The 13,367-nt window shown below is 36.8% G+C and overlaps 1 protein-coding gene across 1 annotated transcript in view; it reads right to left on the bottom strand.

Annotated features, from left to right (window-relative positions):
- The window catches only part of tmem8b (transmembrane protein 8B), a 653,793-nt gene extending 642,725 nt beyond the window's left edge, over nt 1-11,068 (bottom strand). The window contains exon 1 of the mRNA XM_028805536.2: nt 10,891-11,068. Within this exon, the coding sequence (XP_028661369.1) occupies nt 10,891-10,975 (85 nt within the window). The 5' untranslated portion in view covers nt 10,976-11,068. The remainder of the gene's footprint in view (nt 1-10,890) is intronic.
- Between the last annotated feature and the right edge of the window lie 2,299 nt (nt 11,069-13,367).

Genomic DNA, 13,367 nt, shown 5'->3' with positions numbered 1-13,367 from the left:
GCTTTAGAATAAAGGTGAAGGTAGGAGCCATGCGGAAAGAAAACCATAGCCTCTGAAGAAAGCTGTCTTTTAATTATCTCATATATAACAGTGACAAACGGTGCTTTCATACATTAAAATGCCGCAGAACTGTATTTTTCTTATCAGCTAACAAAAAAATGTTTCTCTGAATCTGAGAACATTTGTAAAAGACAAAGGGTGTGTTTTAGATTTTCATGATAAGTAACACATTTTTAAATTAAAATTTACTAGCCAACCCGCGGCGTACCATACGCCGCATAATTATGTATTGATGGGTGAACACTTCCTGAAAGACACAGTTGTCCAAATGGGGTGGGTATGAGGATACGACTGTGAGTGAATGAAAAGATGGAACTCTGGAGAGAGCAACATAAAATTGTCCGTGACTGAAAACTGGTTTTGGCAGATACAGGCATATCGTTTTGAAAGTGTGTCCCTGTGCCTTATTAATTGTCATTGCAAAGGCCAATCTAACAGGAAATTGTCAGCGTGTAAAAGTAAAAGGCAAATTTGAATCTGATGGGGTCAGGGATTCTCTCTCTTTCGCGACTGTGTGTGTGTGTCTTTCCCTCGCGCACGCGCGCCTGTGTGTTTGTGTCTCTCTCTCTCGCGCGCCTGTGTGTGTGTGTGTCTCTCGCGCACGCCTGTGTGTCTCTCTCGCGTGCGCCTGTGTGTGTGTGTCTCTCTCTCGAGTGCGCGCCTGTGTGCTGTGAGTGAATGAAAAGATGGAACTCTACAGAGAGCAACATACAATTGTTCGTGACTGAAAACTGGTTTTGGCAGATACAGGCATATCGTTTTGAAAGTTTGTCCCTGTGCCTTATTAATTGTCATTGCAAAGGCCAATCTAACAGGAAATTGTCTGCGTGTAAAAGTAAAAGGCAAATTTGAATCTGATGGGGTCAGGGAAATCCGGGGAATATGGACAGTTTGTGAGGTAGGAGCTGCGATTGTTTTACACTCCAGTACATTGCGGTGAATGCTGAGAACAGTCAGTCTAGTGCCTTTACAGAGACTTCTTGCTGGCATGAGGTTTCTGAGAAGCATGACGACTGAACCAATTTTAAGTTTGACTTTATGTGGTGGCATGCCAGTGGGAGTAATTGCTGCCCAGCGGGTCATGGGAATAATGCTGCCGGATCACCAGTCGGCATCGTTTATGGTCGGAACTACAACGATATGTGATCTTCTTCGAACCTCCGACTTTCGTTCTTGATTAATGAAAACATTCTTGGCAAATGCTTTTGCTCTCGCGCGAATTGTTGGCTCTGTAGTGCGTGGGCCATGGTCGACTGCTTAGTGAATTGTTGGTGGGCAGGGCTCGGTCTTGCGTGCATCTTGCTTGCCATGGACTTAGTGAATTATATATATAGATAGACAGGAATTAAGGTACTAATCTGTATTTTCCATTACAAAGTCTCTGAAATAAGGGGCTCAAGAAAGGATCACATCTCAGGATAGGATGCTACAACAGTTCATCCAATTTAGAGTTGCAAGACCATCTACCATACATGGCCAAGGGATATGGGGGGAAAAGTCATGAGGACACTGCGTGAACTCCAAGGCCAAATGAAGCAGTACTGGGATTTGGCTCAGCCTTCCTAGGGTCAGTAGCCACGTTTCTTTCATACACTGTAACTAGGCTATATAGTATTTTGCTGTTTCACTGTGTGTCCAGTGAAAAATGTAAAAAGGTTGCATTGCTACCATTGTTCAACCTTCAGAATACATTGAAACAAGGACTGCTGAAAGTTCTGAACAGGATAAGCTACCCTAGTACAAGAAACTATTGAAATTTAACAAAGGCTAACTAATGACTCACTGGGGCATCACTCTGTCAGGGGGTCGAACTCCGAGCCTGGAGGGCCACAGTGGCTGCAGGTTTTCATTCTAACCCCTTTTCCTAATCAGTGACCAGTTTCCACTGCTAATTATCTCCTTTTCCCTTCATTTTTATAGCCCTGTTTTTAAGGATTCAGTCCTCTGAATTGATTTGCTTCTTCATTAAATGGCAGCCAAACAGAAATGAGATGTGAAACGAGCCAACAGATGACCAGCTAAACTGGGATTTCAAACTCCAACCAACTTCACTCCAACCAGTTTCTTAATGAGAAGCCAATTCTCTGTGTTAATTAAACTCGTTATTTAATCCCACAGCTTGTTACTGCTCTCATTCTGCCACAGCAGACATTTACAAAAGTTGATTTTCTGTTTTTTCTAAGATCACCGTCAAGATGTTTTAGTGAGCTGAGAGACCAACCTTACTGAGACCTTCACCTTTCTATATTTTCACATATTGTGTGATGGGCGCAGGTGAACTGGTCATGTGGCGGCTTGTTTTGTGTCTCATTATTGTTTGGCTGCTAATTAAAGAAAAAGAAACAACTAAGGGGTCTGAGACAAGTTAATTATAACTAAGGCAAAAGAAGTTAATTAGCAGCAAAAACTGGTCACCAATGAAGAAGATGGTCAGAATGAAAACCTGTAGCCACTGCGGACCAGGACTGGAGCTCGACACCCGTGCTCTATGTGATTGAAGGCCATTGACAGATGCTGTGACTATTCCTTGACTTGCTTGAGAAGATGTAAATGAAGGCTACCACTGAAAATAGCTGCAAAAGTCACTTAGTGTGATGGAGGCTTTATTCATACTGCTCTGTGGGAACACAAACTTCAACTACTTTTGTATATTTTTATAAATAAATTAATCAATATCACAAAGCATAAAGGGTGGCACGGTGGTGCAGTGGTAGCACTGCTGCCTCGCAGTAAGGAGACCTGGGTTCACTTTCCGGGTCCTCCCTGCATGGCGTTTGCATGTTCTCCCTGTGTCTGTATGGGTTTCCTCCGGGTGCTCTGGTTTCCTCCCACAGTCCAAAGACATGCAGGTTAGGTGCATTGGTGATCCTAAACTGGCACCCTGCCCGGGGTTTGTTCCTGCCTTGAGCCCTGTGTTGGCTGGCATTAGCTCCAGCGGACCCCTGTGACCCTGTGTTAGGATATAGCGGGTTGGAGAATGACTGACTGGCAAAGCATAAAATTCCATTTGATTCCATTTTTCCACCCAATAGAGCAAAGTGTTGGCTCTGTGGCTAAAGATCTGCACTGGTAACTGGAAGGTTGATGGTTTAAATTCCATTACTGCCAGAAGGGATCCTACTCCGTTGGGCCATTGATCAATGTCCTTAACCTGAAAGTTGCTCCAGGGAGGCTGGACAATTGCTGACCTTACACTCTGAAACCCAAAGGTCATGTGAAAAAAACAATTTCCCCTCAGGGATTAACGAAGAATATCAAATCAAAATCAAAAATTAGCTCAGCCTAATGCAGGAACACTTGTCAGACTGAATTCCAAATGTGGCAAACCTCACATCCACAAGGGAGGAACTCCAAAGTTTAACAGACACCCTAAATAATTAAAGCATGTTAGATCACTTCACTTTTACACAAGTTTTTGTTCTAAAAAAATTTAATGCAGAGGTCCTAAGTCTCAAGAGCAACTGAGTGGATTTTCCATGATTTCCATTCAAGAAAAACTAACGGAAAGTCTGGATTGTGATAAGGAGCTCACTGCAGTGAACGTTAGGGAACTTGGGAAAGTAAAATTTTGAAAATAATCTGCTGTGATTCTGACAAATTAGCCTTTCATTTTAAATCAGTGATACTGATATCTTAATGACTCATAATGTTCTAATAGCTTTTCATCATCAAATGTGCTTCATGAAAAAAAAATTGCTTATCTTGATAAATAATACATTAAAAATATAGTCTTTCATTACTTTTACTAAAGAAATATAAGTCTATCTGTTAATAAAATTGACACTTACATATGACTGGATGGGTCAGCCCTAATCGGAGTAATTGTATAATAAGAAAAATAAGGTTTCAGCTAAATAACCTACAACCAGCAGCATCATTCATTTCCAAATGTCAGCCCTCAATGTATTATCAAACCCACTTAATCACATTCATGGTGTCAGAGGCAAGAGTCGTTTTAGAATGGGTCAACACAACTGCTTTGTGTGCAAAATCTCCAACAGATCATTGTATTAGGTTTTAAAACAGTGTAACTAAAAACATTCTTTAACCCTATAATTAAATATTTTATGTATGTCATTTTCTAACCCACTTAGTGCTGAACAGTGTTACACTTGAGCATATCAGAGGCAGCGTAATGCGCAAGGCAGGAGCAAATCCTGAAGAGGGCACTGGTCCATCAGAGAGCGAATACACAACCACACAATCCCCACACCAAGGCCAATTTAGCATCACCAAGTCACAAGGACTGTGGGAGTAAACCAGAGCACCCAGAAAAACCCATGCAGACATGCAGGGAGAACATGCAAACTCCACACTGGGTGGACTTGGGATGCAAACCCTGGTCTCCTGACTGCTAGGCAGCAGCGCTACCATTGGGTCACAGTGAGTCCCTTCAATCATTATATCTGCATTAAAAAGTATAAATAAGAGGACTAGATACTACACAAAAGAATACAAACACTGAGAAATACTCAGAAACATCAAAGATATCAAGTCAGGTAAAAAAGAACGTGAATATAATGTAGGAATAGGCTGATAGTAGGACAGTACATTAAAAGTCAATCATTTCCTAACCCGCTTAGTCCTGAATAGGGTTGTGGGGGTCTGCTGGAGCCTAGCATAGGGCGCAACGCAGGAACAAACCCTGGACAGGGTGCCAATCTATCAGAGGGCAAACACACACATACCCAAACACACACTAGGACCAATTTAGAATCGCTACTTCACCTAACTTGCATGTCTTTGGACTGTGGGAGGAAACCTGAGCACCTCGAGAAAACCCATGCAGACACAGGGAGAACATGCAAACTCTGCCCAAGGAGAACCTGCTATCAAACCCTGGTCTTCTTACTGCAAGGCAGCAGCGTTACCACTGCACCACCATGCTACCCCTGGTTAAAAAAATAAACAGAGAAAAAGCAAACATAAAACGTCAAAGAGAAGGAGTTGCCTTTCCATTATTCTTTGAGCATTATAACCATTGTGGTCACATAAATATACTTTGGGATGAGATCTATGAAGCCGGAGAGACAATGCTAGATGAGCAGTTGTTGAGAGTGTCATTTCACTGAGACCTGTGAATCTGGAGCCTGAAGCAGTGGCAGTGTTGAAACATATTTGAACAGGTAGGATTTTACAGCCTTTTCAATTTGTGGCTTCATTTTCAAGACAATTTTATATAAGGCTGAAAACCAGTGCGGTTGAGCTCAGTGAGAGGTGATCATTTTTTTTTTATTCAGTCTATTGTCATTATGCTCTAGGTACAATGAAATGTAATTGCTGATGGTTCCACTAGAAACATCTGAAACATCAGAAATATAATGACTGTACTGTACATGAGGCAATGATATGCCGTAGCAGAGTCAAATCATAAATAAAACTTAACAGACATTAAAGAATGGTAATAAGCATCAATACATTTGTAGTGCTTGGTACATGTCAGGACTTTGGCAGCAGCATTTCAAACCACCGGGATAATGAGAGAATTTTCAGTAATCCAGCTAAGATAATAGAAAATTATAGTATACAGCTAAACATAGTAATTTGATGGGACTACAACTGACTGGAAAAATACTTGGGCAATTTTCTCTAAAATGATCTACCATCCAACTAATTGCACTTTCAGAGTAAAATTGTGTTTTATGTTATTTTTTTTTAAACTAGAGAATGCATTGTTTTTCCTCTCTGCCTTGTTTCAATAATAATTGTTTTAGCAATCGATAGTGATAACTGTTTGTTTTTGTATTGCTGCCAGTCAGTTAACACTCAAATAATTTCAGCAAATATCACTATAACGAAGAATGTCTAGACAGTCCGCACACAGTCTCAGGTATGTACTGTAGTACAACTGAGTGGTTCTGAATTTACAAAGGGTTATCCATACGAATGAGTAGCTGTCTGTAACACTTGATACATAGATGCTCAGAATCAGTAATGGCAGCCTACTAGCTGCTCACTGCTCTTAATTCCAGGTGAGCACTAATAATGGACTGCATTATTATAACAGCCTGCACGGCTCGAGTCATAACACTGACACCCAAACTGACAGGATTACCAAAATGATGCTATGATACGTATAATTACAATAATACAGCAAAAGGTAATTTTATACATTTGTATATATTATTTCAATATTAATTAACATTAGCATTCGCCAATGATGTGGTTAAGGTGTTAAGGAAATCGACTTAATCAAATCCTTACGGTTGCAGGTTGAATGGCATTGTGACACCCAGAAATGTATGAATATTTGCATTATGTATGAATATATACAATGTATGAGTGTTTGCATTTTTGTGTAGTATACATATTCAGTGAGATTTTTTACATCAAAAAAGGTTAGAGTGAATGAAAGAATCTTTGAATCTATTTATCTCAAATAGAACCACACTGCATTATTTATTTGCAAAGATATACAAAAAGGACATAAAATTTCATTCATTGATTGCACTACTTTGATTGTCACAAAGAAATACAGTAGAGTATATTCATTCTCAAACTTGTTTAACACTTTAATCTAGTAGTAGTTAATATACCCTTCATATGAAAATGATGGATGATTTTTATGCCTATTATACAATACATTCTAAAATAACTAGATTTTTCCTTTTTGAAAAATGTGTAACCCACTAAATTAAAGAAGTGGTTGATATTAATGAGTAGAGATATAATAATATGAATCTGGAGCAAAGTCCTTTGGCAAGGCTTTAAAATCAGCATTTGATTATTTTCATTAAAATGTCAGTGGGTAAGCTTTCGTGGAATTTATTGAAACTAGCATATTATATTTAAGATGCTAGGAAGACCAAGAGAGCAAATACATCAATCATTCTCATATTCTTCCACCCATACTGTCCCTGAATAACCTTTCCTATACAAAGATTTACACTCGGATGTTAATAAGCCACTCCTTTGTTACTCCCTTTTAAATGTACCAAATACGTTTGATCTACCGAATGTGATAGATAGATAGATAGATAGATAGATAGATAGATAGATAGATAGATAGATAGATAGATAGATAGATAGATAGATAGATAGATAGATAGATAGATAGATAGATAGATAGATAGATAGATAGATAGATAGATAGATAGATAGATAGATTTTTATCAACACACATAAAAGTCAAAGCTCATTGCCATGATCCAATTATACGTGTCAGGTTATATTTACCGTGAAACATAATTCCCGATATAACAATTGAGTTTTCTACCTTTATTAGCGATGTAATTGATCAACATTCTCATTGTCCAGCCTGTAAATCTGGCAGTAACCTAACCTAAAAAACTGAGATCCTTCAGTGTCTTCAATTATCAAAAATCTGCCGGTCATCCAAATATTATCAATGCCAAGATGGCCTACAAATTATTTAATTAGAGTTTTAACACAACTGCCATTGTCATATCTTGTAAAGCAAACATGTTAAAGCAACTGTTTTTTGATTGTCTTTAGTAAGATATGTCATATTTTCTGTACATAAATGTTTCAGAAATAAGATATGGTGTACAGAGGTTTACACATTGAAAAATGAATTAGTAAAACCCAAAAGGAAAGATAAAATACACATTAGTAACAACATCACAAAAATGATTCAAACTTAAAAAGATTGCTTAAGCAGATGCAGGGTATGTAGTTAATTAAACTAGCTGTATCTACATTTTCCGTGAACATCCTCAGGAAAATGGATTAACAGATAGAATGCTCATTTATATAATTCATCCTTTTTTTCAGAGTTTAAAGTGTCAAAAATAAAATAAATAACCCAGTATCTGTTTATCTATACCAAGTTCACCATAGAATTCTCTTTATATAATACATGTATTGATTGAGTAAAGAATGATTATGAAAATTCCATCTTCTGCTTATTTATGACCAACTATGTTATTATCATATTACAATAAAAAATATATTTTTTTTTTTCTTAACAAACGTTTAAATAACCAAAAGGAAGGTTTACAGTGGCTTATTGTGAATTATGTGTAAAATCAGTTTAAACACAATAGTACCTTTTCCAAGATCTGCATTATATCAATTATTTTTCTTACAAACCAGGAGCTTCTTTTATTGCAATCTGATTATAAAACTTATTCCTATTTACTTTTTTTACACTTTTTAAGTAAAATGATTTAAAGGTTTTGCACACATTTGTTAGTATACAGATTCATACTGAACATGTTTAGCATTACTGTTTATTATATTCATTAAGCTGTTTAATCTATCAACAAAAAGAAAATGATAAACAAAATACTTTTGCAGGTTATTACAAAACATTATTACTAAACTCTGGCATGTGTGCAGAACCACCTTGACTGAGAATGGAAAACCAAGGCAGCACACCTTTATGAAGAGGATAAAAAGAGGATGCCAGACACTCTGCAGCATCTCTGCTTCTAGTCTATAAACAGTTCTGATTAGTTTATATGATTTAGATCCCAGATCTTTGCAGTGTGTTAGGAGGTGCAATCGATTTCAATGAAAAAGATCATGTGACAATGCTAATCCACACAAACAGAAACCAATAATGTGAATGCATGAATGGTGCTCAGACTAGCAGGCATTTGTACAATGTATCCATGATACTCTTGAATAGATAGATAGATAGATAGATAGATAGATAGATAGATAGATAGATAGATAGATAGATAGATAGATAGATAGATAGATAGATAGATAGATAGATAGATAGATAGATAGATAGATAGATAGATAGATAGATAGATAGATAGATAGAAGAATTGTCTACTTTTCTGCAGCACATAGTATCTCTGTGATACAGAGTCAGTTTGACTACTTAAATTCTATAGAGATATGAACATTAATATCAACTTTCAAGTATGATGAAGTGTAGAAGAGACAAGATAAAAATGTATGGTTTCTTGCCATGGAATTGAAGAGCTAGTAAAACGTACATTTCCCACAGTTAAGTCATGCACTTACTCAGATCTTAAAAGGTGGCCCATCACATTGCAAGCATGAATGATGTTCTGATCATGGAAGAGACGCATTTTACATTTAGAAACTAATATGTTTGTCTGAGTGCCATGCAAATGAATTAATGTCTATGGTCCGGTAAGTCTTAAACATTTCTCTAGTATGATGATTTTAAAGAGCCAAATGCTTCACAATTCTACATAAAGAGCAGAAGTATAAAAGTGTACGGTTGTGAATATGAATAGAAAGGTCACCTTGGGGATAAATAGATGCTATTGGAATAACGTCACTAATTAAAACGCTAAAAGATAAAAAGTCTGTCCTGCAATAATACATTCAATGTTTATATTGTGTCCATTAGATCAAACTTATTTTAAATGTATGTAATATATACACTTTTTCTTTCTCTTTGACAATATAAACATATCATCAATAAAAGAAAAAATCAGTATGAGAAATTAAGTATGCTCTAGATATTTACATGGCAGTTCATTTTTAAGATAGGTTTATCCGAACTGGAGGTTTTCATAGGCAAAGTGCATTTAAGGGTGAGACGGAGAAAAAGAAACAAAAGAGAGCAAAAACAAAGAAAGAAAAAATATTACTTCAAAATTGGCCCTTTAATTGAAATTGAAAGAAATGTCAATTGTTATCTGGGATGAATGTTCCTTGTAGAAACAATACACAGACCGATAGCCTGTTCGCTTTGTTTCAGTGAGACAGAAATAGCCTTTCCATAAATTTCCTCACAGTTCACAAGTCTCCCTGGCACCTATGATCTAAAGCTTGCACCAGTAGTCATTCATCAGCTTTTCTCAGTGCGCTTGCCAGATAATTCTCAACAGAAATGCGTTTCCTTCTGTCTGATCACATATCTACTACAGTTATACCACAGATAAGTAAAGAAGTATTCGAAGATATAATCAGTAACAATGCATTGTGCAAAGAAAACATAGCCTGGACAATGACTTGGACTCCACTTATAGCACGTACTAGTTAGTATACACATGTACAGACATCCACGCTGATATCTCGTTAATGAATTATGAAGATTTTTATTATGTTTTCTAAATTCCATATTTAAAAAAATAATACAACTATGCATATGGGAATTGTTTGGTTTGCTAGACATTCATCTATGCGAATGTGGGTAATTATTCGATTTTATACTATTAAATGGGTTACAACGACAAATTGTAAACAAAACAAATACTTTAAATACTAACAAACTTGGGGAAAGGAATTAGCGAGAAAAAAATAAAGAACGCCGTCCGTCAACAAATCCGAGACTGCTTATAACAATCATCCAAAGCAGTTTCCCGACAAATACACCTGGAAACATATATTAAAGATATTGTAATCAGTGTAACCTAAACATCCTATCCACTAACAAATGATCATCCACGCAGATGTCAGAAACCGCAAATGCTGAGAAATACAATCTTAAAGTGCTCACGAAAGTACAATCGTGAGCACAACAATATTTATACTACCAGCAAATGGAAGTAAACTCCACATGGTGTTCATTCATCGAGAAATCTCAATATTTCCTTGAAGGCTTCCGTGTATTGTTGAAGAGCTCCCGAAAGGTATGTTTAGTCATTCAGATGGACAAATTGCATTCCTGTAATGGCAATAACTGAATAAAGCTAGCGCACTGGTGCAGCATGCGATATAGTAAAAACACGGCTCCTCGCTCAGAAAGTGGTTGCTTTCAGCTTTAAATGACATGCAACGTAATACAGAGTGTTTTTTCTTTTGTTTAATACAGATGTTCAGGCGGGATCACAATACTCGGGCGACAGCAATTCACGCAAGTATTTCAGTACCAGCGGAGAGGACAGCTCCTCCGCATCGGCACCCGTTCGAAATCTCTAACCCCAGTTCATGACTCACCTCCAAGACAGCCGAGATAGATGTAAACGAGCAACAGGAGCTGAGTGCAGCCCAAATCCCTGCCAGGACCTTCCACTCGCCACATCTTGACAAACTAAATGGATACCTCCAAAGAGCACGAATGCAATTTTATAGCCCCGCGGTTTTCCCCATTTTCAGTTGTTGCAACAGACCAGCTGTTCACGCATGACGTAATTTAGACAGCTCCTCCAAGAAGGCTCCTCCCAGTCTCACTGGGATTGGGCGACCGGTTTAATTGAGATGAAGGTTATTGGTGGCTGCTGGTGCCAGTCATCAAATGTTGCGGAGGCAGATCGCTCCCTCTCCGAGAGAGTACAATAACAATAATTCCTTTATAAAGTGGCAAAGAAATTCCAGCCCTCAAAACATTATTATTTCTCAACATGGGTCATTTAAAGATTATTGCGTATGATAGTAAAAAATTAATAATTGCAAGGTCTTATTTCATAGTAAAATATATCGATTTTGTACGCAGGCACCATCACGAGACAAGACAGTTGTGGAATTCATGTCATAAAAGTTTTACAATTTTTACCTATGAAGAAATACAATGTTTACTCATTCATTTAAATATTATCAAACAGTTATTGCACAAATAGTATTTATCATAACAATTTTCATATATTTGTGCTGATTTTGATTAAGTGAATGAATGAAAAAAATATTACTAAATGATTAGTATTTCATTTCCCGGTATAAAATAGGGAAAGATGCAAAGCCATGTGCTGCAGACGTGAACATCGCGGAATTAGTTTGATCATCTCTTCTCCGCTATTACTGCCATGCTGAACTCCAAAGTTCCACCAGTTATAATGCCACCTCACCTCTTCCTGGCACCTTGTACGACAGGAAAAGATAATAATGCTAACGTTCATGAAAAGTTTCAAAATGGTAATATATAAACGGCATTAAGCATTTCCTGAAGTTTTAATCGGTTACAGATTGTACAAAATAAATGCAGAAATACTTCCTAACCTATAGGATGCCGGCAAGTGCACCTTCAGCTCGAGCTATTATGGAATGAAGTCATAGCGCCCTCTAGTGGTAAGATATTGTATATCGTATTGTTAGCAAGACTTCATAGGCTCGGAGTGGCATTTTTCTGAATAATGTGGCTACAAATTGCGGTTAATTAATTAAATTACTGATGCCGACAATAGTATTCCAAAAGCATAATCTGTCAGCGCTATAAGATGAAGACTGAAGCTGTATCCAACCTTTAGTAATGAAGTCCTATAATAACAAAAGATTTTTACCTTAGCAACTCTGCCCAAATCAGAATTCAGTGTGAAGAGACATTGTAATATACCAAGTAACTTTTTTAATTGTGTTATTGTATCTCAAAAAATGTTAAAAACTATTTTTTACTTTGCTTCTCTGATGACTAAACCATAGTTGTTGGAAAGTGACGAGGAAGAAAGAGTTTTGTCATCGTGTCTACACACAAAAATGTAACCAATGCAAGATCTGGTCAGAAAATATTTGCAGGAATACAAAGTCCTGCCTCCCATCCTAAACCCTTTAGATTCAGTACACATTCTTAAACCAAAGTTAAATAGTACACTACCAGTGAAAGGGAGAGTTATTATTTTGGGACATACAGTAAGTGAAATAGCATGCCCATTACACTTAGAAAAAAACAACTACATGTGTAGTTGGAAATTTATGACGGTATATCATAGGAATTATTTTGTAAAATTAAAAAAAGACCAGTCTGCTAATTCAATTTGTGAAAATAAAATTGTCACTCCTTTCTATTTAAGTTCTACTTGGGTAAAGTGTATGGGCCTGGTTGTTGTGATAATTATTTTACTCTTCTGACTCCCTTGTATGAGCGACATGATTGCAATTAAGGCTTAGCCATATTTATTTGGGGCATTGTTTTAATTATTATTTCTTAGATTGCACACCTTCACAATACCAAAAATAGTATGAAATGAATACTGCAATATTAGGTCACTGAAACCTGATTTTCTTAAATATTAACGAAATTGTGCTTGTGATTCGTCACTTTATAATTTCTTCAAATGTAAGGCATCCCTTTCAGGGGTTAGTTTCTACCTTTGATCTAACTCTTCCGGTAGTGTCATAGCAAAAACAGGTTCAGAAAATGAATGGACATACTGAGTTACACATTATTTGTATTTAGGACTGCCTTTGGTTTATTTTTTTCACTTATAATTGTAATTACAGTTTTTATGATTACTGAATTAATTGCACAGAAAGCATCTTTCATGTTTACATTATTAAAAAAACTGGAGAGGGGTGTATTTTAAAATTTAAATAATGTCAAAAATTAAAAGTAAATATACAGTTATAAGATGAATATTCTGCTCTTCATATTTTAGTGCATTTTGCCTGACTGCTACAGAAATGCTGTACCAAGCAATACAGTTTACATGTATTCCTTAACAATTCAGAATAATCTACCTTTAAATTCAGTAGCCTAAAGCAGT

This window comes from Erpetoichthys calabaricus, chromosome 7, assembly GCF_900747795.2.
Source record: "Erpetoichthys calabaricus chromosome 7, fErpCal1.3, whole genome shotgun sequence".
Taxonomy (NCBI): domain Eukaryota; kingdom Metazoa; phylum Chordata; class Cladistia; order Polypteriformes; family Polypteridae; genus Erpetoichthys; species Erpetoichthys calabaricus.
Note: the sequence above shows the minus strand (reverse complement) of the source record. Positions and strands in the feature narration are given on the sequence as shown.